The sequence below is a fragment of the Heteronotia binoei genome, chromosome 17 (assembly GCF_032191835.1).
Source record: "Heteronotia binoei isolate CCM8104 ecotype False Entrance Well chromosome 17, APGP_CSIRO_Hbin_v1, whole genome shotgun sequence".
In the NCBI taxonomy this organism is placed as follows: Eukaryota; Metazoa; Chordata; class Lepidosauria; order Squamata; family Gekkonidae; genus Heteronotia; species Heteronotia binoei.
The window spans coordinates 21,078,203-21,105,747 of NC_083239.1; the positions used below are offsets into that span (position 1 = coordinate 21,078,203).

At 43.5% G+C, this 27,545-nt stretch overlaps 2 protein-coding genes across 4 annotated transcripts in view; one reads left to right on the forward strand and one right to left on the reverse strand.

The window, feature by feature from the left end:
• The window catches only part of YARS1 (tyrosyl-tRNA synthetase 1), a 196,746-nt gene that overhangs the window by 16,260 nt on the left and 152,941 nt on the right, over positions 1-27,545 (reverse strand). The window lies entirely within an intron of this gene.
• S100PBP (S100P binding protein) lies at positions 290-26,030 on the forward strand. Of its 2 annotated transcripts, XM_060258459.1 has the most exons (5): positions 290-344; positions 14,171-15,295; positions 17,178-17,272; positions 24,010-24,106; positions 25,654-26,030. In XM_060258459.1, exons 2-5 carry the CDS (start codon positions 14,283-14,285, stop codon positions 25,787-25,789), a joined length of 1,341 nt encoding a protein of 446 aa, XP_060114442.1. In that variant the 5' UTR covers positions 290-344; positions 14,171-14,282; the 3' UTR covers positions 25,790-26,030. The 2 variants fall into 2 exon arrangements, with proteins under 2 accessions (XP_060114442.1, XP_060114441.1); XM_060258458.1 differs by lacking the exon at positions 290-344 and having other exon boundaries at positions 14,133-15,295.

The window sequence follows — 27,545 nt, forward strand, 5'->3', positions numbered from 1 at the left end:
CCGAGGCGAACGAACCTCTTTGGCGCTCTCCACTAGCCTCAGCAGGAAAAGAGGCCGGAGCCCCCGAAAAACCTCGACGCGGAGTCCTTTCCACTCCGCCTTCTCCACCCAAAAGTACCGCAACGCTCCCCTCACCTCCCGACAGGCTTTCGCCGGGTTGCATCAGCTTCCTTGCTCTCGATACTCTGCTACGCAGCCTAGCAGCGACACCTCCTCTCCGCCTACCCGAGCGGAGCGCCGAAAACCTCGATCGGCAGCCGAAGTGGGCGGGGCCTAGCCAGCCGCCCTCAAGCTCCTCCCCAGCCCGGCGGCAATTGGGGGAGCCAAGATGGCGGCAGTGGCGGGTGAGTAGGGGAGGGCTCCAGTGTGGGGCGCATATTCCGGGAGGAGGCAGGGAAGACTGCACGGTCATAGCTTGAGGGTTCGGCAGCGGCTTGCTCGGGGATGGCACTGTCGGTTTTTCTCGTGGACGGGGAGAATTCCAGTCTCCGGGGGGGGGCGTGGCAGTGAGTTTCTGGGCTGCTCAGCAGCGGTTCATCTTTCTACCTGCACTTTTTATTTTTATTTCATTTATTTAGACTCTGCCTTTCTCCTCCAGTGAGGACACAAAGCAGCATACATCGTTCCCTCCCTCTCACCCCCTCCCCCGTTATTCTCACAGCAACCCTGTGAAGTAGGCTAGGCTGAATGTGTGCCACCTAGCGTCGGTCCAGGGCAGAGCAGGAATTTGAAGCTGGGTCTTCCGCATCTTAGTCCGGAGCTCTAGCCAGGACTACACCATACTGGCTAAATCAGGGGTGGCCAAACATAGTTAATGTAAGAGCCGCATTGACTAAACATCAGACATTTGAGAGCTGCAAGACGTGAATGTCAGATGTTTGAGAGCCACAAGACAGGAAGGAGAGAAAATAGATGGGGGAGAAGAGAGGCAGAAGGAAAGCAACTTTAACTTAAAAATGCATTCTCCAAGCGAGATGATGGGGCAGTGGGGGCTTCAAGAGCCACACAATATATGTGAAAGAGCCACCATGGGGCTTCCAAGAAACAGTTTGGCCATCCCCAGGTTAAATGGAATCATCTATGGTGGAGTGGTGATGCTAGCCTAGGTGTGCCAGATAGTAGCTGCCACCTGGGAGAGGTGCCCCCCCTCCAAACCTCACAAACTAGAGGTGTAAAATCTCTAACAATTTTGAAGCTCTAGGAAAAAAAGTCTCCCCCCCCCCTTTTTAGAAGTTTTTTTTGTTTTTTTGGGGGGGGGGGTCAGATATGTGCAATAAATTCTCCTGTAAACTGAAACTTACTTAATTAACTGTTTTAACAACATAAAGTGTATCATTTATAACTTTAACATGGACAGTTGTATTATGTGGCATAATTACAAGAATACCCAGTATTTGATTGCAAACGGCAGCCCCCTGTACTATCACAGCATTTGGGTCCAATTTTTGTCAGCTGAGATAGAACAAAGTAAACATTGAAGACAGAAAAATTCTGCAGTAAACAAAAGAAAGTGCTTTGTTTTTGGACCCTCATAGAGTCTCAGTAAGTAGCATTAGCATGTTCTGATATTAAACTAAACTTCACTGCTTAATATTTTATTTATTTATTTAATAGGCTTATATTCCGCCTTTTCCCATTACAGGCTCAAGGTGGATCACAACATATAAAAAGAGCAATAAAAACCTACATATCAAAGTTGGTTAATGTAAGAGCCACATTGACTAAACATCAGACATTTGAGAGCTGCAAGACATGAATGTCAGATGTTTGAGAGCTGCAAGACAGGAAGGAGAGAAAATAGATGGGGGAGGGAAAGGTAGAAAGAAAGCAACTTTAACTTAAAAGTGCATTCTCCAGGTGAGATGATGGGGCAATGGGGGCTTTAAAATTAAAATTTTAAATGAACAGTAAAAACAATAAATAAAATGCATCATAGTGTATTATTATTAAACATTTGTAACATATTAATTGCTGCTAAAATAGTTTATAGTTAAGGGAAAACATTCTTTTATGATGTTTTATGTGTCCACAGTAAACGTTTTTTCAGTGCAATACGTTTTGAGTATGGAAACCCTTGCCTTAGGAAGCATTTCATGCATTCTAAAGAAATAAATATTTTATACAGCTTTTATTTTATTGTTTCCCAAAATTTTCCAAATGTTATGTTGGAGAAAATGAGAAAAGTCCTTGAGAGGGGGAAATGAGCCCCCCCCCCCCATTTCACTCCCCTGTGAGGGGGAGTGGGTGGCTTGGCACCTGAAGCTGAAGGAGGGAGGGGGCTTGAGCTGAGATACTCCTACACATACACTTGGGCAGATAGCCTCTCTGTCATTGAAATGTGTGAAAGCCAGGGCAAAGGCTGTGTTAAAAAATAAGTGGAATCGAACAGCCCCAGAGACAGAGACTTTATCTTTAAGCCTGTTTGCACATTAAAATCGCACTAACGCTTCAGGGATTAATTAGAAGCTATGCCTTACACAGAGAATCATACTTGAATATGGAATATCTCTCGATTAAGCTGAAAGTGTTTTATACTAAAGCCTTATTTTTCTAATAGAGAAAACTTTAAGCCAGAAAGTGTTAGCAAGAGAGAAGACAGTGTTCCTAAACAAAGGGTCTTTATCTCCGAGAAAGTGCCAAACAAAGGGAAGCATTTTCAAGGAAAACTTCCATATTTCTTATGGCTGCAGGTGGGTCATAGTGATAATAAGCTGACCCAGGTGTTTTGGGAAAAGCCCAGGGCATCCCAGAATAATCCCGATTTCCCTTAGGAACGGAACTTCCAGCAACCCACACTAGCCTTGGCATATTCCAAAAAAATATGCTAAGGTGCGGGGTGTTGAATTCATTTGTTATAACAGCTAGATCTGACATATATGAGACCTTGTTGGGTTGAGCCAAGCCATGTCGGGCTGGGCCATGTGTGTACCTATTTAAGATTAGATAGCAGAGATATAAAATTTATAAAGGATACAGACGTACACAAATATATCTTTTTTTAAAAACTTAAAACATGCTTAAAACGCTAGCACTCATTGGTCTTAAAGGTGCTTTCTTTGTATTTCTCCCATGGGATCCAGGGAACTGGGCAAAGGAAGCTCTGGCTCTTTCCTTCCCCAGGGGACTGCAGTGGGGGGGGGGGAGAACCTCAGCCAATAGAAGGAAGAGAGCCTTGGCTCAGTAGATTTGCTGTGCAATTGAGAGAGTCTGGAAAAACCAGCCCTTTCTCCTCAAGGAAGGAGACTCAGCCCATTGAGAAAATAAAGGCTTTGCTTTGTAGCTCCTGTGTGATTGAGCAAGGCTTGCAAAGCAAACTGTTATGCAGAAGGAAGCAAGATATAGGGAGAAGGAAGCAGATGACAACCAGTTGCTTAGGGGCCTGATTTGGTCGCCAGACTGCAGGTTTGACACCCCTGTGCTAAGGTATACACTTTTTCGCACGAACGCTGGCTAGGCTTTTTCGCAAGGGCTCAAGTAACCTGAGGGGAAACTGCCCAGTGGGAATAGAGATAAGTTATTGGATCATGTTTTGATAAACCAATTATAATTAATTTGTCCCATATTGGATATTTTATCAAAATGTATATAAACTGGTGTAATGAACCTGATTCCTTGAGAAACATAGGGGAAATTGGTATAGAGAGATTATGAAGTGTTTCTCCTATCGATATAAGCCTTATAAAAACAGTTTCTGCTTCAATAGAACTCTGGTCGCATATTCCTTTGCTGATTAGATGATGGAACGTGTTTGACTCACAGTTTACGTGCAACACTGCTCTCCTGCTCAGTCATTTGCAATTCTTGCTGTTGGGGGGCCACATAGCAAGATTTGGGTAGGAAGGGTTACCTTAATGCTTCCTTAGAGTTCTGTTGGATAGAAGAAACAGAAGCTCATTCCATCCAGGGTATAGCCCAACATGAAAGTGTTCCATTGAAACCTGGAGGAAGAACTTGGCAGGTATGCCCCCACAGAAAGCATGTTAAGAATGTATCCCTTTTCAGGCGCAGCTGTTTTTGCTTGCTATAGCGAGAAGGGTTTTAAACTCAACTGAAAATGGAAAAAGTGGCACATAACCCTAAGATCACTTCCCTCTGCTCCTAGGCACATCTGAAACCGCCCCCCAGACTTGCTTCCTGTGTGGTCATTGTCTCGGCTGCATGCAAATATAAAGCTGTGGCTGTTTATGGGTGCCATGTATGCTCTTTTCCTAACAGAACAGGGCTGAAGGTGCCACAGTTTCCACTAACTAAAGTTAATGAAGCAGGTATCAAAAATTGTGAGGCAGAGAGATCTTTTTTGTTTCTTTGTTTGCTGCTTGTGATTCTCCTTGTTTAGCATTTTTTTTTATTAGGAGGATATAGTTTTTATTAAGCAAGCAAGCAAACAAACAAACAATAAAAAGAAACAAATACATCCAAAACAACAATAAGCTAAAAGATAATAAAACACAATAGAACACAATAAAACACAATAGAACACAATAGGGAATACACAACAATACAATTGAAAAGAAAAACCACTACAACTACAAACTCATTCACACTAAGGAATGGAGAGGATCAATAAACTTCTGTTACTCCAAATCAACACCTTTACTTTTTACTCACTTATATATGGGATCCCATTCCTCCTGGCATTTTTGCACATTGCCATCTCTTAATCTTATGGACATTAAATCAGATTCTGCGGCATCTAACAGTTTGGTAATGAATTCCTCTCTGTTGGGGATTTTATTGGTCTTCCAATACTTAGCATAAAGTATTCTGGCAACAGTAACTATGTATAGTAATAGTTTTAGTTTTGTCGTAGGAAAGTTTTGTCTACAAATATTCAAGAGGTATAGTTCTGGTACATGACTAATTTTTATTTTCAAGATTTTTTGTGCCCAAATATTGACTTGGGCCCAGTATTTTCTGGCATCTTCACATTGCTACCAAATATGAAACAAGGATCCTTTAATTTCTCGACACTTCCAACATTTGTTTGAATATGTGGGATATATTCTAGCCAGTCTATCTGGAGTGAGGTACCATCTGTATACCATTTTATAAGGTTTTCTTTAAAATCTGCTGGTTTTATTAATTTCAAATTCTGTTTTCATAGTTTTTCCCACTCAACCAAGTCCATGTTAAATCCAAAGTCTTTCAACCAGCGGATCCATGATTCTTTTACAGTCTCATCTTGCATCTTAATTTGGAGCAGCCAATCATAAACCTTGGAGATAATCTTCTGCTTGGCCTCTAAAATAAGGTCCAATTCAATTGGTTTATTCGAAAATCCTTTTTCTTTATCCTTTTGAAATCTTGATTTAAGCTGACATTGTACCCACCAACTCAGCTTGGAAAGTTCTTCTTCGATCAGGGCGTTCTGGTCGTCCAACAAATAGCCATAGTTTTGTTGATTGTCCCAATTATACAAATTAGGGTGGGTCAAAGCTTCTATTGGAGATATCCACTTTGGAGTATAAGAATAATGCACTTTAATTTCCAGCCAGGTCCTGTATAGGGATCTTCTTATTTCATGTCTAAGAAAACGGCCGGATCTGTTAGGAGTATGATACCACATATAATTATGCCAGCCTTCCCCCAGACCAGCACCTTCCATGGCCAATAGTCTCTTGTTACTCAACATACACCAATCTCTTAACCACGCAATACAGCAGGCCTTATAGTATAGGTTCCATTCAGGAAGAGCCAGACCGCCTCTTAATTTACTGTCCTGTAAAACTTTCAATTTTATTCTGGCTTTCTTACCCTGCCAGATAAACGTCTTGGTCATGCAGTTAAGTTGCTGGAAAAATAACTTGGGTAAAATAATTGGGATTGTTTGAAAAAAGAATAAGATTCTGGGAAGAATGTTCATTTTAATTGTAGCAATTCTGCCTAAGAGTGATATTTGGAGGTCTTTCCATCTGATTAAATCATTGCGAATCTCTTTCAGTATTTTTTCATAATTGTCCCTGTACAGACTCTTTAAATCGTTTGTTAAATAAATTCCAGGGTATTTTATTTTTCTTTCATACTTAAATCCTGAAAGTTGTTCAAGAAGTTCAATTTGGGCTTTATCCATGTTTTTCGCTAAGATTTTTGTCTTAGAGACGTTCAATTTAAAGCCGGAAACTTCTCCGAATTCTCTTAATCTTTGTTTTAGAAGAGCTATCGAAGAAATCGGTTGTTCCAAAATAAATACTAAGTCGTCTGCAAACGCCAAGGTCTTGAATTCTTCATTATTTATTCTGGCTCCTTGAATTTTGGGATCTTCTCTAATTTTCTTGATTAAAGGTTCCAATGTCAAAATAAAGAGCAGGGGCGATAGGGGGCACCCCTGTCTGGTGCCTTGTTCTATTTCTATTGGGTCAGACATCACTCCATTGAAATTAACTTTCGCTGCTTGCTTCGAGTAGATTGCTGCAACCATTTTACAAAACTTTTCACCACAGCCAGCCACGGCCAATGTCGCTCCCATAAAGTTCCAGTTCACATTATCAAATGCTTTTTCGGCATCCACCATGATACCCGCAAATTGTTTGTCAGGATGGTCTCTGTAATATTCAATCGTATTTAATAGCAGCCTCACATTCTGGCTCATAAGGCGACCCGGAACAAAGCCCGTTTGCTCTTCATGGATTAAGCCACCAATTACTTTCTTTAACCTATTTGCTAAAATTGCGGCGAAAATCTTGTAGTCGCTATTGAGAGAGATTGGCCTGTAGTTTCTGATTTCTGATGGATCAGTACCTTCTTTATGAATCAGGGTAATTAGAGCTTCTTTCCAGGAGTCTGGGATCTCCCCTGTATTTTGGATACTCTCGATCACTTTTTTGAAAGGCATCAATAATATATCTTCAAAAGCTCTAAAAAACTCAATCGGAAGCCCATCTGGGCCTGGAGTCTTATTACTTTTTTGAATTTTAATCACATCAACAATTTCCTGAATTGAAATAGGATTCTCCAAAGTTGCTTGTTGTTCCCGTGTTAATTGCTTCATTTTAACTTCCTCCAGATAGTCTTCTTGTTTTTGGTCTATTATCTTTTGCTCTTTGTAAAGATTCCGATAAAAATTTTGAATAATATCTTTCATTTGAGAATTCTGAAAAACCTCCTCCTTAGCATCATTTTTCAGCATTTTTATAATCTTTTTCTCCTTTTCCTTCTTCAATCTGTAAGCCAGCCATCTACTCACTTTATTTGCATTTTCAAAATGATTTTGCTTCGCCCATTTTAACTTTCTCTCAATTTCATCTGCCAAAAGAAGGTTTATCTGATGTTGAATAAAAGTGATTTTGGCCTTCGTCTCCCTTAAATTCAAAGTTTTCTGTTGTTTCTCATAAGACTCCAATTTGGTTATAAGCTCATTGTATGATTTCCTTTGTTCTTTCTTCCTTTTCGCTGAGTATCTGATAGCAACTCCTCTAAAAAAGGCCTTAAATGCATCCCATATGACTGGCATCCTTGTATCTTTCTCCAAGTTGAGGGCAAAGAATTCCTTAACCTCTTTTTTAGCTGCTTCCAGAAATTGAGTTTCTTTTAAAATTTGCAAGTTTAGAGACCAACGGGGATTTCTTAATTTTTCCTGGAGGATTAGCAGAATTGGACTATGATCAGCGTAGGATTGAGGTAAGATGTCGACTTGATTGATGGACAATATAAGATTCAGTGATACCCAACACATATCTATTCTGGACCAAGATTTATGTGCATGTGAATAGAACGTAAAGTCTTTAGTATTTGGATTTTTCGTTCACCAAGCATCGACTAAATTTAATTCATCTGCCATGTTCATGAAAGAGTTAGGTAATAAGTTCCGGTTCTTTTTCTTTTTTAGAGGATCATCAAATTTTTTATCCATTTTAGTAGCGAATATTGCATTGTAATCTCCAACAATGCAATACCTGTCAGAGTCAAATTCTCTAAATTTGAGGTACAGTGCTTGATAAAATTTTTCTTGGTTTTCGTTAGGGGCATAGATATTGCCAAGAATTGTTTTGGTACCGTTAATCTCCACCTCTACTATAATAATTCTTCCTTGTTCATCCGAATACAAGCAATTCGACTTTATATGCTGAGATACAAATATGGCTACTCCCCCTTTTTTTTTTTTGTAGGATCACATGAACAGTATAAGGTGCCAAGTTTCTTGTTTTCTAAATACTTCACATTGTCCTTCTTGATATGAGTTTCTTGCAAACAAATAATTTGTGCATCAGATTTTTTCAGCTGCTGAAAGGTTCTCTTCCTCTTTCCCGGTTCATTCAAACCGTTAACGTTCAGGGAAAGTATTTTAATTCCAGACTTAGAGCTCATTTTGCTGGTTCAATACTATCCGGTATCTTGGCTAAGTCTTTCTTGCTCTGAAGCCTAGTTTTAACTTTCCCGGTTTTCTTTCTGGTCGTTTCATCATCAGTAAGCCTCTTGGCACCTTCTTCTGCTTCCTGGTCTTCTCCTGACTCAGATCCATTCCGTTTCAAGAACTCATCACAAAATTCTTCCATCTTTTCCTCTGTAGTGATATTATATCTCTTGGATTGGAAGGTAAAAAACAGGCCTTGTGGAATAAGCCATCTGAACTGAATTGCATGCTTCACTAACCAAGTAGACAACTTCTTAAATTTGAATCTCCGCTGTCGCACACTCCACGGTGTTTCTTTTAGAACCTTGATCTTTGTTCCCTTCCAATTCAATTCACATTCTCTTGCTTTTCTCAAAATCCTTTCAGTGGTTTCGGAGCAAACAAACTTTACTTGTACTTCCCGAGGGAGATTAAATTTTCTTGTATAATTCGAAGAAACTCTTTTGGCCCAAAGGATATCTCTTTGACCTTCTTCTAGCAAGTCTTCATCATCAACTATTAAGATGTCCAAAATTTTACTAATTATATTTTCCTCTTTCTCTTCTGGTAAATTTTGAAAACGAAGAATAGTTGCGGCTTTCTCCATTTCCAGTCTCATCACACGTTCTTCTAGCTCCATCAAGCTTGTTTGGTTTTCCGTGGCTATATTAGTTGTTAGTTTCTCTCGATCTTCTAGTCTCTCCACTTTGGCCGTCAAATCATGAACTTGTTGTGTGTTGGCCAACAGTTGCTTTTGGAACTCTGCTAACTGTTCGTTTGTTTTCTTAATCTGGCCCATCAAATCCGTTTTCAACCCATCTAAGGCCTCTTGATTCTGCTTGAAGCCGGCTGTAACAATACTCTGAAGTTTTTCCAAGGAATCTTGGTTGACAGTCACTGGAGCCGCCTTACTTCCCCCCGCCAGGGGCGTACCTTGGCCATATTTTTTAATCTTTGTCTCCGTCATGATATCTATAATGGTATCTAGCTGTTATCCAATTATGTAGGATGAACTTGTTTTGTCTATGCACTAAGTTATCAAAACAATATATTCAATTAATAAACGTTCTTATCAATACCTCTTGCTTTGTTATCAATCAAGCAAACCTTCAAGATCCCTATAAATTCATTTAAGGATTAAAACCACAGTTCATAAAGTAGAAGTTCAAAAAACAAAAAATCATATAATGAGAAAATCAAAAACCCAGCAATTCAGTCTCAGTTTAAACAATAAATCAATAGTTCAATGGGTCAGATCAATAAGTCAGTTAATTATAGATTATTAAGCCCCGTTATTACTTAAATATAAAGCATGCACCCTTCACAATCTCAGCTGTCAATGTATTCTAAAATACTCTTAAAATAGGCCAATGCACAAAAGATTTCAACTTCAGTTGATTTAAGGCAGTTATGCTAGAAAACACACTTGTATAAGTCTAAATCAATAGGTTGTTATAATTAATCAGTGATAGGAGGGAAAAAGTAGCTGGACAAAGCAAGGGGGAAAAATCACAGATCAATCAATTTGGAAATAGGGTGATAAGTACTAAAACATTACACAGTCTCTTTCGTTCTTCCTCCTTCTTCTTTCTTCCTTCTTCTTGCTTCTTGCTTCTTAATGTCTATTGTCTAATGTTTATTATCTATCTTCCCACGTTCCAAAGTTCTAAAGACTTCTTGCTTCTTGTTCACCAAAAGAATTAAGTGCCAATTATACGTCTCTGTTCCTGTTCCAGGCACTTATCAGCGCCAGCCCCAAAACTTCAGTGGAGAGCGGCCGCAGCAAATGCTGCTAAAAACCGCTGCTTCACCCTTTAAATCTCCCAATATTCAGCTTCCCGTATCTCTCCAATAATCAAGACAAACAGAACCGTCTAATGTCTATTGTCTATCTTCCCACATTCCAAAGTTCTAAAGACTTCTTGCTTCTTGTTCACCAAAAGAATTAAGTGCCAGTTATACGTTCACCAAAAGAATTAAGTGCCAGTTATACGTCTCTGTTCCTGTTCCAGGCACTTGTCAGTGCCAGCCCCAAAACTTCAGTGGAGAGCGGCCGCAGCAAATGCTGCTAAAAACCGCAACTTCACTCTTTAAATCTCCCAGTATTCAGCTTCCCATATCTCTCAAATAGTCAAGACAAACAGAACCGTTCCTCTCCCGAAGAACAATAAAAACTTAAAAGTTGTTGTAACTATAGAAACAGAAGTTAAAGTAATAGAAAGGCAAGAGGGGGGGGGGGTTGGTTTCTTAAAAATAAGTTCTCGCTGCCGTGGCTCACCTCCTCCTCTCCTCTTCCTGGAGGAGAACCTCCAGTGCGTCCGCCATTGCCGACTATCTCCCGCTACCACTCATCTGTCTCCGTCCTCGAATCTCTCTCTCTCCGCAAGACTTCAATGCTTCCCAACTGCCAAACTTCATACGTCTTGCAAAACCTCTCACTGACCCCCCAAGTCAAGCCTCCAGCTTTCCGATTGCGTCCTTCTCAGTCACGACCTCCTCCGCTCTCAGTCACTCACCAAGCCGCCGCCATGCCTCGTCAGCCGCCATCGTCCTCCACCAACACAGACAAGCCGCGCCACCGCTGCGCTGCTCACCAGCACACCCGCACGCTCCGTTCTCCGTTCTCACACGCCGTTCTCTCTCACCCGCCGCTGCCGAGCTTAGCTGATTTTTAAGGTGCCAGGACCCCTTCTAGAAAAGCACGCTCAGGGAATTCTCTTTAGGGAGTTGCGCTTCCCCTCCGATCCCTTGCTCCGGCGGCCCAGCTAGGCACCGAGGTGTTGAAGGGGGTATTGGCCAAGAGGAAAACTGGCACTGGGTGTGGAGCCTCCGCTCCGCTCCCACGTCCAGAAAGCCCCCCAGGCTTCGGAGCGTCCCCAGACCTTAAGAGGTACTTCCCGGCCGGGAAGCCCCCTCAAATACCCCTCAAACAGAGTTCCCTCCCGAGAGACGGGAAAGGAGCTCTTCCTCACTCTGCCATCAACCGGAAACCCTCTCCTTGTTTAGCATTTTAACAGGATCTCCTTTTCTTGTAACTCATGTTCTTACTGAGAGTAGATACTTTGTTGGTTCCAGTGATATGAGTTTTCTTGAAAAAATTGAGTCAAAAGTTTCTATTGGCCTTAGTAGAGCGTTGTGCTTGTGGGCTCATCTTACTTGTTAGTTACGTATCACATTGGTGACCATATCATGTGAGAAGAGACATTCAAGTAAGTGTCAGGCGATGGAAACTCAAGGCAGTATTCATTGAAACAATGTATACTTTATTGGAAACTCATAGCTGGATACAAAAGTTGAGACTAATACCTGGGAATGGGTGTCTCTTAGTCTTATGGAATTCTACATCAAAGCGATATCTAAACAAAACCACTATTCTCAAAACAACAGGGAGTGAAGGTGCAAACTTTCACATGAGAGCTTCCGCTTATCTCTTTGCCTCTGGGAAGATGCTGGCCGACCGCGGTATCTGCTAACGGTCGCATTCCTTTGCTCTTTTTACAACCTAAATAAAGTTAACACTTCAAACGTCCCCTCTTTGATATGCATGCTAGCTACAGTATAACAAAAAGCTGTGGGTTAGTATTGAGAGTCCATTTGGTTAGTATTTTATAATTTCAGCATGATAGAGTTACAGAGGCTGACAGTAAGAATTTTAGCTTTGATTTTGATCGGATTTGCAGAGCCAATAAGATCAACCCACAACTTGATTTTCTTCTAACTTTAAAGCTGCCAAACTTGCCTCTAATTGTATTGGCAATAGTATCCATTCATTAATGATTAACTTTATAAAATTTAGAAATGGAAAATGTTCCATTGAAAACTAAAGCCCTGGAAAAATTTTCCACCCCACACATCTAGTTTACTCCACAGATACTGAGTAAACTATTCAGCACTTTTTGATAAACATTTTCATGTAGTAGGGAGCTGTATGAGTTAGACCTCTCTCTATGCCTAAGGAATAGTTCAGTGCAGCTTGAAAGCCAGCATTTTCTGAAGTCTGCAGTAACAGGTGTCATAAGAGAGCACCTTGTTTTACGCATTATCGCATATGTGAAAGGTTAGGGTGATACTTTGTAGTATCCTGCTGTTTTGAAAAAGGGTGGGTGGAGTGTGAAAGACGCAGACAGCCAACTGATAAGGGTGGTAGAATGACACCCCTCCCCCCAGTAAGGTTGGCAAAATGAGGCTCTCAATGCTAATCATAGTTGTTCAGAAATGTTCCTGTTAAATTTAGTGTATTTCTGATTTTAAAAACAGTAGATTATACAGTAACTGCAAATCTTTGTAAATTCCCCACTCCCAAAACAGCTGTGGAAAAGGAGATGAGGCCTCCCCAAGATTTTCCCCTAACAGTGATATATTGGGTAGGAGAAGGAGAACTAGACTGTAAAATGTGGTGGTAATTAACTCATTTCTAAGCCAGAGTTTTCTTGTACTTGATAATAGCACGCTGAACAAGCTAGTACTAGTGTAGATAGTAGTTGCCTTAGACCACTATTTGACCTTATCTTTTGGGGTTAGCATTTTCTGGCACACTGGACGGTTACTGAGGCTCTTGATTAGTTGTTGTTGTTCTTTTTTTAAATGCTTAATAGAAGAACTGATTATTTCTGTGGACTGGTTTTCTTCTGTGTATATAGACAGTACCATCCAAGAGTGGGCAGCATCTGGGATGGTATTGCCTATACACTGAAGAAAACCAGTCCATAGGAATAATCAGTTCTATTAAGATTTTTACATTGCCAGGCCAGTAGAAAGATTGTGGCTAAAAGAGATTTCTTCACTGTTATAGGCCTACAGAACCAAGAAGTAGCACCTGCCAGTGAAAACGGTTATCTGGATATCAGGTGTATACCAGATTCCCCCGATTTTTGAAACAAGAGAAGGCTAATGTTTAGATTATTATTTTTTTTAAAAAAATTGAAATGGAGCTTCTGGATTCTGCAGTGTTTGGTGGTTGTCATGTAAGCTTGATTCTGTTACTTGTTTCTGTGTAACTAGATGAGATACACAAAACGCCTGGAGAAAAGTCTGAGAATGGCTTGTCATAAGCGAGGAAAAAATATTTCAAGAGTATTTCTGTGGGCTTTGGTGTTCTGTTGACAAATAGCAGCATTAAGAAAAATAGCATGTTTCTCAGTCTCTGTTTGGAGATGCAGGGAAATGGGTTATGTAAACATATCTCTGGCTGCTTTTTGTTGCTGTTTGTCATCTTTACAACACTTGCACTCTGTTTACTTGGTGAGACTTATTTCCTAGTAAGTGTGCTTAAGCCTGCTACCTGCATTTTGCAGAGTGCTTTAGCAATTTGTATTGAGGCTCTTCTAAGAAGCTGTTAAATTGCAGTGACTCCTGCTATATAGAATGGAAGGATTGAGAGTGAGAGCCTGGGACAGAGGTCTGTGGCTTTTGGACTGCAGCTCACAAAAGCTGCCATAGTAAATTTCTTAAGGTGCCACAAGGCTCCTGGTTGCATTGGCTGTAGAACACAACACCACCTCTGAGGATGGGGAAGGATTCAGACAGACTCCTCAGCCACGCTGGCTCTTGAAGCTTAATTCCTGAAGTTCAAGCTTTGGAACAGATAATACCCTTTTAATTATCATGCAGCAAATTCTTGGGTTTGAAGGATTTTTGGGGGGGGGCAGTTTTTTCTAATTGGTCTGCCCTTCCTCACTGTGTTTACTTAGAAGCTAGTCTAATTGATTTTATTTCCAGGTAAGTTCAGAGTTTGGAGGAAAAGAAGGAGGAGAAAAACGGTGAGAAGTGTTTTTTGAATGCGTGGGTGATTTAAAAAGTGTTGCGACTTCTTCAGTAGCTTCTTCTGCTTTCTTTTCACAGGCCACTGAGAGTCCCTTTGGCAGAAGCAAAAGCTGAGTGTAGGATCTCTTAACTCCTTCTAGTCTGGAGAGCAGAGAGGTCATTTTAAAAGTGCAGAAGTGAGGGAAGAAGCATGGCAAGCAGGTATATCCACTCCAGCCGTTCTGGGCTCTATCATGAACTTAAAATCACTATTTCAAATGATTTAGTTTCCAGGAGCAAGAGGCCCTTTGACGACTTTCAAGAGGGGGAACAAGCCTTGCAACCAGATGTTAAGAAACAGCGATGCAGCTCACCCTTCCTGTCTCAAAAGACATCTCTGGCATCTACAGTTCCTTCATCTCCAAGCAACGGAATAGCAGGTTCTTATTCCCTGATCTCCAATGGAGATGTCAGCGACCTAGATGAGTTACTGGAATTCACTGATGGGGAGTCCCCTGACTCCCCCTTCAGTGTTACCCTTGAAGAGGAGGAAAGACTTTTGGCCGATGATCCAGAGATAGACACAAGTGACATATTATTAGGGGTTAGTGTAAAAAAGGTGGGCAGTGAATTTGCTGAGGTTTCCCTTCAAGTCACTCAGCAGCAGAGTGTTCCTAAGACCCCAAATGTGAGTCCAGAGCCTCTCCCTCTGACTGGCCTTTCAGTTCCCTCTAGCAGTGGTCTTCCTCACAGCAGTGCCCCTGCAAATCCAGGGATAGGAAGCAACACGAATGTAGATTCTCAAAACCAAACAAGTCTAAGTTGGGGTCCAGATGGGCTTGGGCTTCAAGATGTCACATCAGTTGAGACAGGGAATCAGAAAAGGGATAGTGGATCTGGGATAATGGAAAAGGAAGCTACTCAGACTGTAGAAGAAGAGTCACCAGTTGTGAGCCAGTTAATGGCCAAGTGTGAATTTGCTAGTGTGGTGACCGACAGGCCCTCTGAGGGACAGACTTTCATAGATCAAAGTGAGGTAGGAGGAGAGAGTGCAAGTGACCCACCGTGTGAGGCTCAGGGAGAATCAAACTCTGCCATAGAGGGTGCAACAGAACATCCTGTCATTGCCCCCAATGAGGATCGTGTAGAAGACCCCGGCCCCGAAGAGCCTGAAAAGCCCAGCCCGGAAGAATCTGAAGACCCTGGTCCTGATGATTCCAGGAGGTCAGAAAGCCTTCCCCTATTACATGCAGCTTGGCTTGATTTCCTAAGTAAATTGTGGCCTGGGGGTCACAATCTTGTCTTATCTTGTTCTCTGTTCATAGCATGCTGCTAGCAATTGCACAGACATATCTCAGGGATGTAGAGTGTTTTGGTGTCTTCTCAGTCTCTCTGTTTTTGTTTTGCTTTGTTTTAAATCAGCACTCCTAAAAGCTGACACAGTCTGATTTGCAGTGTCTTGTGTCTCTGTGCCTTCTACTGGACGTTAACAAGCATGTGGCTGATTACTGAATTAGTTGTTCTGCAACCGAGTGGGTAGGAGGGACCTTCTGTCTGACTCAGAACAGTGAGCCAGACTGGTTGATTATATAGATTTTAAAAAAAAAACTCTTTGTGATAGCCTTTTGGGGGGTGGGCTTCAGAGGGCATAGTCCTAGGCAATAGCCTGATGGGTACCTGAGCTCTGCCCCCTTTGAGAAGAGATAGTTTACCTCATCTCTGGCCATTTCTCTTTTGTGGGCCATGAGTCTTCGGTGGTTGCAAGTTGTACTTTATCCTGGTACTTGGGTGGGGGTGGTACTTTTCCCTCCCGCAGGATTTTCCCTTTGACTACGTGTCCCAGTGTTCACTCAAAAGGTGGAATCCTTATTTGCCCCTAAATGTGGGCGTGGAAGCCACTGTTGAATATGCCATAGTAGTGCTGAAAATACATAGTAGCCTGGAGCTGCTGCCAACTCTCCCTTCCCAGAGTCTTAGCCACCTTTTACCTCAGTTGCCAGGACCCTACTTTCTCCTTCCTAGTGTTTGCCTTGCTGACTCTATGGCAGCCCCTAGGAAGTCTCTCAGACGCCTGTCTCCGTATACCTGTTATACCCTTAGGTATACTATAGGCCATCTCTCTAGAGAGAGTCTGGTTTCAACTGGGTCCACCTGGACAAAAGTCCATGTTGGCGGTTTGGCTGCTTTTGCATGGTGGGATCCCACTCCCATATCATTGCTAGGTAAGGTAATGTCTCTGCATTTGCAGCAGCAGTAGAACATCTGTGGTGGGCAGTTCTACAATTTTCCTCTCCATCCTTTTGTACTCACCATTTCCCACCTCCTGATGCCACGGGAGGGCTTTTTTTGTGAGCCTTTTAAAAAATCAGCAGTTGCTGTATCACTGTAGAGCAGTATACTTAAGCGTACATAGGCCTGCTTGTGTCGTATTGTTTTCTGTCTTCCAGAGGAGCTTTTAAATCTCACTTGTTTCACCTTGCAGAGATTCTCTTGCAAATTTTGAAGATGTTAGTGTGTTTCCTGATCTCTTGGAGGGGGAAGAGGTTGAGCCTGATTATCTACATATACTTTACACAGCTTTGAGGTTTTTTGTCTGCTGACCAGCAAAGCCTATGGGACTTCCTACACTGTGAACACCAGTGGATCTAATTAAAAAGTCCCATTATTTGGGATGCTCCGAAGCATATTTAGGAGTTTGATTAACACATTCAGCTATTTAGTTAATAGGTGATAGTTGATGTCTTTGGGTGCTGAGTTTGGATACCACTGGTCATTTAATACTTCATAACATATAAGCATATAAACAGCTTTTGTTAGTAAGTTCTCACTATCTTACAGGGGGTTGTAAATGGTCTTATCCCTGCCAGCATTTCAAAGCATTGTTGTTCAACAGATTTTCATCAAACATCATATGCTGTGACTTGGCTTTAGTGTCTAAAATATAGGAGACTTTGATCATCTAAAACTTGGAAGGGCAGACTCCCAAACAGGCAATTAATGCAGAGCATCACAAACAACGGTAAGGCGGTAGTTTTCTTTGTCTAAGCTTCTCAGTTATTTACTTTCTCACACCACCTGCTATGACTTGTCATCTTTTCCCCACTAGACGGCGAATATGCATCCCAGAGGAACTCCTCCAGTGGAGGAAGGAGAAATATGTTGAAAGTGTACTTGCCCACGCTCAACACAGAAACATTATAGGTAAGCCAGAGGCTAAAAGCAAAATGATAGCCAGTAAAACTATCCATGAATTCAGAAAGATAGGTAGACTGAGAAAGAGTCTCTTGTGGCTTTCCTTCTGCCTCTGCTAGGGCCTATTATAATCAGAAAGCACCTCTCCCCCCAGGTAAGGTTTCCCCCCTGCCCCTTTTTCCCAACTAGATATCAAGGTAAATTGCTTGGTGTGATATTTACTTTCATGGTAAAGTTTTGTTCCCAAACTGCATATCTTATCTGAGAACTGATTGGCTGGTGACCTTGAGTGAGCCTGCCTTCCTTCCTTCCTTCCTTCCTTCCTTCCTTCCTCCTTCCTTCCTTCCTTCCTTCCTTCCTTCCTTCCTTCCTTCCTTCCTTCCTTCCTTCCTTCCTTCCTTCCTTCCTTCCTTCCTTCCTTCCTTCCTTCCTTCCTTCCTTCTTCCGTCCCGTCCTGTTTAGAACTCACCTTTTCTTTCAAGAACTCAAGGTGGTTTTCCAGGGGGTCATCTCAATTTCACATCTCCCCTGTGTCATCAAGAAATGGTGACTGCCCAAGGCCACAGTGTAGGGTTTTGTGGCAGAGGAGGGATTTGAACCGGAATCTCTCGGGTTCTGCAGTCTAGCTTCTGTACCTGTGCTGTCTAACATAGTTGCTTCACTTGAATACACTGGCTACCTGTTTGCTTATAACTCCTGCTTAGAAAATGGCAGCTCTTTGCTTATGAGACATGCACTATGCATTATGTGAGTTAGTCATGGGGAAAGGGGATGGGTTGGTGGGACACAATTTTTCCTTGAACAAGATTTGTTCTAGCTGTCCTTTGGGTTCTTTCTGATTCTTCTCAGAATGCAAAAAAAAGGCTGCTTCTCTTAAAGATGGTTTGTTTTCTCATTTCTGTTTTTGGCCAGGGTAGACAACTTTTTATGGCCCAAGTGTTTAAAAATTTCACCACCTGTCTGTGAAGATGTTGATGTGTTGGCAAAAAATGGAAGGGTGGTTTTGCATGAAGCAAACTCAAGTTCTAGTGGCCCTGCCATCATCTCAGGGATTTGCCTTGGACTTGGCTTGTGACTGTGCTGGTGTGGGAGGGGATGGTGACAAGCACAAGCCAACCCATTGACTTCTGTCGCACCACTGGCCCCTAGCGCTGCTTCCAGTGGCTTGGTTGCTTGGGTGGAGACCTACCTATAGGTGCCAAGTGAAATGGTTCTGTTATACTCCATCTTAGGCAGATGAAGAAGTGATTTAAGGAGAAACTGTCATGTTGTTGTATGCAATCTCCATCTCCACGTGTGCTATACTAACAGGTGCTCAGCTGCTGGACTGTTCCCAGCATTTGAGTTGAAGCTAAGTAACATCAGCAGAACCGGAAGTCTAAATAGGGTTCTACAGGGTACAGTTTTTCTACAGTGTCTTACAAATAGGTGGGGTGTCTGTTCAAGGCCTTGGTACATCCTTAGTGTTTTATCTGGGATATACAAGATGCTTGCCTGTAACATAGATGTGTGTTATGCAGGGCTTTTTTTGTAGAAAAAGTCCAGCAGGAACTTATTTGCATATTAGGCCACACCCCCTGACACCAAGCCAACCAGCCAGAACTGTGTTCCTGCATGTTCCTGCTCAAAAAAAACCCTGTTGTTATGTCAAAAAATGCAGAATTTGGTCAGACCTAGAGAAAGGAAAGTGGGTAAAGACTAGGGTGGGTTAGTGTAGCTTTCCCAGTTACTTATCCTGGAGCCTACATAAAGGGACAAAGTTTAGTTTAGTTTATTTGATTTATATCCCACCCTTCCCACTGAAGCAGGTGTAGTTGAGCACATCTTTGCCTAAATCCTTTGCATCTCTGTTTTAGAAAGTCTGTAAGCCAGTAACAGCTGCCTGAGATCTTGGAGAGCTGCTGCCCCCGCCAGTCACAGTAGATAACCAGGGCTGGATAACCCTGGTAGTTTGGATCATGTAAGACATGCCATTTCACAGTTCCCATGTTGCGTTGATGGGGTTTGCACAGAGGACATCCTGGTGCACTGTGGCTGAAGATCCTGGGAATATAATGGGCAGGGGGGAAGCACCTCTGTATAAAAAAAGGCTTTGTAGGCTGTACAAAAGCAGGCTGTGGAATTTTTAGATAAGCCACTTTGGTGTTGTTGTGACTGACTTCTCAAATCCTTTGTCTTCGTCGGCTTCTTGTTGACTTGCCCTGATGTTAACATTCTTTCTCTTGTTGATAAGAGTGTCCTTCGCTTCACTATTAACAGTCTTGCTGCTTTACTTCCGAAACACATGTTCCCCAATCACGGTGTTACTCAGACTGTTCTGAGCTCTGCCAGCACCCAGCCTCAGTCACCGGTTTTCCTCACATTAGACACGAAACAAGGCAGCTCAGGATGGGGACATTTGAAGAGGCAGAGAGACATATGTGGGATGCAAAGGGGATCCAGGTGTTAGTGGCCCTGCAGCGCAGAGCCTCAGGTAAGATAATTGTTGTTGTTTAATCAGTCAAGTGCTTTGGAAGAGTTAATATTATTAGAACAAAAATTATATTGCCTGGAGTTGTAGAGCCTACTTCCTCCATATTTGATATTGGCTTGTAGCATCTAACCAGAGGGTTTGCCTTGAAGAGAATGTGGCATTGTAAATGAGGAGGCTCAGTGGCAGAGCATCCTATTGGCATGCAGAAGGTTCCAGATTCAATGCCCAGTGTCTTCCATGGAAAGGATTGGGTTAGTAGGTGATTAGAAAGTCCTCTACTGAGACCCTGGGGAATTGCTATCTGTCTGAGTAGCAAATAGTTACTTTGATGGACCAGTCGTTTGAGAATAAGGCAGCCTCATATGTTCAAATGCTTCGCTCCAGAAGTGATGATGGTCCAGCTGCCTTGAAGGAGGTTGTGGTGTTACCCCTCCTTAGACCAACTGTGGGCCAACAATTAGCCCTTTTTTGAGTAAGGATGGTGGCAGCAGCAGGCCAGCTCCAGATATTGTTAGATGAGACATTCATTTCAGTCTGACTTCAGAACTGGTTTTAGAGACTGCTTTAGTTGCCCTGGCAGTGAATCTTTGCCAGGGAGAGAGAGAGAGAGAGAAAGAAAGAAGGGGAGGATTCTCCTGAACCTCTGGGGAGCTTTTGATACTGTGTGGTGTCTTTCTGGCTAAAGCAGGGATTTTTGTCACAGCAGTTCTGCTGCTGTGTTACTGACTGACTCCAGAAGGTGGTGCTGGGAGGCTGCTGTGTGACTGTGATGGCATATATGCTGTGACAGCCCACCAATTTCCATCTTGTTCCATATGCTCTTTTCCATATGCTGTTTCTAAAAGCAAAGCCATTGTAATGGCCAGCAGTAAATATTCCCAAGCCCTTGGGAGCCAGCATGGTATAGTGGTTAAGAGAGCAGACTCTAATCTGGAGAATCCGGTTTGATTCCCCGCTCCTCCACCACATGCAGCTGCTGGGTGACCTTGAGCCAGTCACTGTTCTCTCAGAGTTCTCTCAGCCCCATCTACCTCACAGGGTGTCTGTTGTCAGGAGAGGACGGGAAGGCGATTGTAAGCTGCTCTGAGGCTCCTTTGGATAGCGAAGAATGCGATATAAAAACCAGCTCCTCTTCTTGAAATGTGGCTGACCTTGCCTAAGGCACCACTAGGACACAGGTGTGTTGTACACTAAAAGGACTGTCTTACTGTCCTGTATGGTTGACAATACAAATACGCTGAAAAGATGGTTAAGCTTAGAGGAGTAGCCCTTCCTGTGTGCATTGACTGGATTTCACCTGAGTGTGTGATCCCACCTTCTAGTGTGTTTGTGTCTTCAGTATAGATGACAGCAAAGCCTAAATGCAGTGGGGTATGTGTGGCTGTCTCTTGATTTACAGAAAAAGAATATACTTGGATATCTGTGCAAGTTTGCCTGCTACTGTTATAGTCATATAGCACATCAGGCTAGTCTGGGCTATTAGGGCTGCCGCCGTCTGAAATAGGGATGTTCAAATGGCATTTCCACAGCCACCTCCAATGTAAAGCCAAGGCTCTGGTGCAATCAGAGCGGTGGTGACAGTTTTTCTGGTTGCACCAGAGCCTTGGCTTTACATTGTAGGTGGCTGTGGAAATGCCATTTGAACATCCCTATTTCAGATGGTGGCAGCCCTAATAGCCCAGACTAGCCTGATGTGCTGAGCTCAAAAACAAAGCAGGGTTGGTACTTGGGTGGGAGACTGCCAAGGAAGACCAAGGCTGCTGTGCCGAGGAAGACCTTGGCAAAACACCTCTGCTGCTCTCGCCTTGAAAACTCCATGAGGTCGTCATGAGTCAGTTGTGACTTCTTTGGTGGTCTCCCATGATGGGAGACTCAGCAGCACACTTGACCTTTGCCCTGACTTGGATTGCCCACCCTAACCTGATCTTGTCAAATTTCGGAAGCTAAATAGGGTCAGCCCTCTTTCCCAAGGGCTAACCAGGGCTGACCCTGCTTAGCTTCCAAAATTTGTTCAGGCTAGAGTGGGCAATCCAAGTCAGGGCAAAGGTCAAGTGTGCTGCTGAGTCTCCCATCATGTCTTGGGTAGCTAAACAAGGGTGGGCCTTTGCAACCACTGTCTGTTGCCTTGAAAACCCTCTGGGGTTGCCATGATCCGGGTGCAACTTGATGGCACTTTATGCCAAACCCTTCTGGTGGGCAGCTGAATTCCCATTATTAGCGTCTCTCCAAACATGACATGGTAGATTTTATTTTGCACAGCCTTTAGGTAATCAGATGTCAAAGAGCATCTTTGCTCCAGAAAAAGGGAAGGGTTTGGCTGGGCAAACATCTTACTTCCCTTCCCACTTTCTTCTGAAGCTTCTGTTACAGAAATTGTCTTTTGTCAGTCATCAGTGGCATAAGTGGGCATTTCAAAAACTGTTGCTGCAACCTGCTGTTCAAGCAACATTGCTGCTCCAAGTCCTGCCCTGTATTCTAGAGCAGGGGTGGCCAATGGTAGCTCTCCAGATGTTTTTTGCCTACAGCTCCCATCAGCCCCAGCCAGCATGGCCAATGACTGAGGCTGTGGCGGAACCGGCCCGATTCTGCCTCCAGACCCGGTCCCGTCAGCTCCCTATTGAGTCACCAACTCCTGGAGGGAGCTATTTCTCCTCCTGCCCCTTGGGCTCGCTGCCACCACCTGCTCAGTCTAGGGGTTCAGATTGAGAGGAACAGGACTCCCAATCCCCCTCTCCAGCTGTGAGGCCAGGCCTCAAGGTCCTCTGCCACCCTGCACTTGGGTTTCACAGAGACCTCAGCGCTTCTTTGGGGCACCCCTGGAGGATTGGCACCTTATCCAACTGCATGCCTTCCCCCTTCCCCGGGGCCCCCTTCTCAACCCAGCGTGGTCTAAAGCGGTTTGGGGATCTATGTGGTACAGAGTTTGACTGCCAGCATTTTAAACAGAAAAAACATTTATTTAAAAGAGAAAAGGATAGGGAAAGAAAAACAAAACAAAAACAGTTGCATCTACAAAATTAGCACAGCACACGCACAGCAAACAGCCTGACAAACAAAATGTGTTATAAACGCGTCCTGCTGGCCCTGATCTAAACTTGCCCTGTCTTGTGAATTACTTACTTAGTCTGCCTGCCTGGGGGCCTCCCAGGCAGGAGCCTCCATTGCTCACCACATGCTCGCTCGAGCGCTGGCTTCCAACTGCCCTTCTCTTCCTGCTAACACACATGCCAAGAACAAAAGCACTTCCTGCCTCTCTAGGAGATTTTCCCCCTAGCGTTGTTGGTTTGGCTCTGGAAGGGAGGGGGGGAGTGAGGGGAAGGCTACAAAGCCTGCTGAGGGATTTACTGACCCCTGCCAAATGAAGCACCACCACTGACTAAAATGGCGTTTCTCCACAGAGGCTGATGGGAGTTGTTGGCAAAAAAACATCTGGAGAGCTACCGTTGGCCACCCCTGTTCTAGAGAACTTTGAGTGGCTTCCCTTTAAATGGTTGTGCAAGCTCAATACAGAGTGGAGCCACATAGGCCAAGTTTGCAAATTGGCAGTGATAGATTTGCTTTTTAGTAATGGAGCCCAGTTAAGCTGTCATTGTGGATGAGATGTGTTGGAGGCAGGGATGGAAACAGATTTAAGCCTGGGGCCTGCTGAAGGCTATTAAACACACCCCCAGTGTCTTTTTGGCAGCCTAAGCATATTTTTACTTGGGTGGGACCTTCACAGCCCTGGGGAAAAGTGTCCTCCCCCATATGCCTTCTGGCTTTGCTCAGCTCAAGCTTATTTGCTAATCTTCCTTCCCATCCTCTCCTACACCTGCTTTTATAGATGTGTCCTTGAAAAGCTAGGCCTCTCTTCCCCCTTTCCTTCAAGGTGCCTGCATTTAAATAAAACCTTGTGCTATTCTAAAGGCTCCCCCCCCTCCTTCTTGGTTGCAGTGACTCTTTTGTGTCTTAAGGCTCAATCCCAGAAACAGCTAAGAGGAAATTGAGTTCCTAGGTGTAAAGGCCTTCTGGCTATAGCTTTGTCGGTTAAAGTAATTTCTTAGTGACACATGAACTCCAGTGACCAGGCTATCTAAACAAGACCAAACATCCTGTGTTTCAGAATGTGGCTGGTGCAAACATTTACTGCTAGCTGGTACTGGGGTGGGTGGGTAGGGGAGAGTGAATGTAGAAGAGACAGAGGCATCTCTGTCCTTATTAGTACTTGAGGCACAGACACTGGATCATGGTGTCTCTCATCTCTTGGTGAACTGCTTGCTCTGTCAAATTTCAGCCCCTGTTAATGAACTGCGAGAGCTGATGAGGACAGTCGCTTCAGAATACCAGTCCCAGGAGCCCAACTACAGGCACCCAACAGACTTGACTGTGAGGTATGATACTCCCCCCCCCCCCCGCCCCAGGGAAGCCTACACAGTAAAGGAAGTGGAACCGCTTGCATCACCCTGCCTGAGAATTTTTTTTAAAAAAAAAATTCTTAGGTGCATGGAAATGAGGTAGAAATGCCAGACACGAGGCTGGTGAGAGAAAGAATTTCCACTGTGACTTTGTGTAGCCCCCGAATCTTGTTTTGACTTTGCTGCAATCCTTGCAGCGGTGAGCCTGCCAGCACAATATCTTCAAGGGCCATGGATCTCTCACAGGCAAACGAAGGCTGAGTCGTGGCACAGCTGAAATGAGGTCCTGAGCCTGTGCAGCATTACAGGGAGAAGCTCTTCCATCTTGCCAGCCTCCTGTTCAGATTAATCCAAATAGGGTGCAAACTGGGGAGGCTTCAGGCCTGCTTGGAGGAGTGCTTCTCTACTCCAGAAACAAAAGTGTCTGGGCATCAGCTAGAAATGCTTGGAAGAGTCTACACCAGTGTTCCCTCTAAGCTGAGTTAGTGTGAGCTAGCTCACGGATTTTTAGCCTCCAGCTCACACATTTTTGTCTTAACTCAGAAAGGATGACCTCAGAGTGCAATAATTTATGCAGTAGCTCACAAGTTTAATGTCAGTAACTCACAAAGTAGAATTTTTGCTCACAAGACTCTGCAGCTTAGAGGGAACATTGGTCTACATGTGTAGGGTTTTTTTGGCATAGGACCTGATGGAGAGGGAAGGCTGGCCACTGGAATCAGTTCCTTCCCCCACCCCCACCTGCCATAGTGACATGTTGTGGTGTTTGGCCTTCTCAGCCATGCATTGAGAGAAGGCTAACTTCATTAACTGACAGTGTGGTTTGACGTGCCCAGTGAGCAGGAGTGGGGGGCAGTTGCCAGTTGACTTAAAGTGCTTTAAAGCAAGTGGTGGACAGAACCCAGAAGCTCTTCCCTTGGTGACAGAGGATTGTTCAGGTCTCATGGAAATAGCTCTAGGATGCGCACAGAGGAAATCTGCCAGGTGCAGAAAGACACACAAGCAAGAGGCAAGATATCCAAGCTTTGGCTTCCAGGTGCTACCCTGGATTCTAATTAAAGTAATTCACTTGGTTAATGTAATTCATTTCTCATATCCAACAGCAATGGATAATTGACACCTGCTGTGTTGACCTAGATGGTCACTTGTTGACATGGCGACAAAATCAGTCACATTCACAGAAGATGGGGTCTCTCTGCCAGCACCTGTTAAGCTATGATAACTAACAAGCACTGCCTTCTGCAGGCTTCCTTTGAATACAAGACAAATAAATAGAGGAAGGCAATCATGATGCTTTCGTTGGGGGCTTCCACTACCATTGGGGGCACACCGCTGGATCAGACATGTCAGTATGGATTAGAGACTTGAACAGAGTAGGTAGGACTCAGGCAAGTCACACCTGTGGACTTCCTGCCTGGCTTCCATCATTGTAACTTCCATTATTGTAACCCACGTGTGCTTTACAATTTGCAATAGAGTTTCTCTCCCCTGCTCTCCTGATTCTCTCCCACCTCCCAATTCAGGAACTATGCCCAGCGAGCTAACCGAAAGATCCAGAAGTGCACTCTTGAAAATTGGGTGAACCAGAACGAGCGCCATTTCCGTCGTTTTGAGGGCATCCCTGACAAGTTCAAACGCAGCCCTATCCCAAGCCGTTAGAAGAGCTGCCTTGCCACTGACAACTAAGCAGTGGGCTGATCTGCATTTCATAATTTATCTGACTGCCGACAAGTCTTATCTACTGAAATTTTTTTTTAAATTATATTTTATTAATTTTGTAAGTTAAGGCCAGTTTTGCATGCCATGTTTTTGGTTTGTCTGTTTGTTGAAGTTCCGCTGTTTTCACCATTCTGTCTGACGTAGTGCACTTTGATGTTTTATAAATATTGTACCTTTTAAATGTCTTGAAGCCTGTGGTCTTTCCCCTTCCTCTTCTCTTGGCCTGTACACCCAAGTCAGTAGCACTTCTGCTCCAGTTTTTGTTTTGTTTTTTTAGCCTGCATGCCCAGCAGCCACAGCTTACAGACCCTCAAGCACAGTGGTTTTAAATAGAGGCAGTTCACATCTTCACCTACACATCCTCAAGTTACGAGAAGCTAAGCGACAGACTTACATGTGTGCATAATTCTGTAGGACAGCATCTCTTCTATTAATCACTAGAACATGAGTCATCCTGTATGATAAGATTTAGAAAGATCCTCAAAAGAAATAGAAGTGCTTCTCTAGAAAACATGGGGTTTGAGTGACAGGATTTATTGCACAGCCATAGCTAGATTTATAAGGGAGGCTGGATCTACCAATGACTGTTTGCCGGGAGTGCTGTAAATGGTACTTCAGTAGTCAGAAGCTGTGTAACCTGCCTGACAAATGCAAAGTCATTCTTGTTTTGTTCTCCCTCCTCCTCTTCTCCCCCCTGCTCTAGTTTCTGTGGGGTTTTCAGTTCACCAGCTACAGTTTTCAGATTGTCTTGAAAGATGTCAACACTCTTGGTAAGAGATGAAGCACTGGTAGAATGCCTTTTGAAAACAACATGTTAGATCATGGAGACAATGTATTAGATGCTTCGTGTTGTCATGCCATTGACCAGACTCATTGAAGTGTCCCTACAGTTGTAATTGGTTCAGAGGCTACAGGGTGTTCTAGCATCTCTTGAGTCATTCAGCTAAAGAAAGTTACTCCAAAGCTCCTGGTTTAGTCCATGTATGCAAGTCAAGTTGTCAGCTACTGATTCTGCTAAGGAGAGCCATCCTGAACACAAGGGGTTGGATCCAGACTGAATTTTCCGCTAAGGGAAAGGAAGGTGTAACTTCTTCCCATTTCTTCTTCCTGTTGCTGACCTCCAATTTCCCTCTCATGCCATTTTTGGGGGCTCTCTTGTCCCTTCCAGGAACAGGATTTCAAGGAGTTCATTGGACTGCAGTGAGAGGAAGGGGGGTAGGAAAGATCTCTTCTGCTGACACAACTACCTTCAGTTAGCAGAAAATTCATCCTATAAACTGAACACATGAGTCAAGCCCTTGGTTTATCAAAATCCATACTGCCTACTCTAACTAGCAGCAGTCAGCTTCAAGTAGAATCCTCAGATCATTTTAACTGAAGATGGCAGGGACCTCCTGCCTGGGACCTCCTGCATTCAAAGCAGATGCTTTATGACTGAGTTGTGGCCCCAGAGGGCAGAAAATGTACAGATGGTAGAGGAGGCAGTAATTGCTTTGCTAACCCCATAACTTCCATCTGAGGCCTGTCTTTGCCTACTAAACCTCATAGGATGGGGCCAACACAATAGGCCAAAGCCATCCTACACATCTGGATTCCTGGTTGCCACCCTTTCTCCCATGAAACTGATTGTATGTTAGTTATCTCTAAATTATTTGGAAGGAAAAACAGAATAGACACAAGCTAAGAGAGCCTCAGA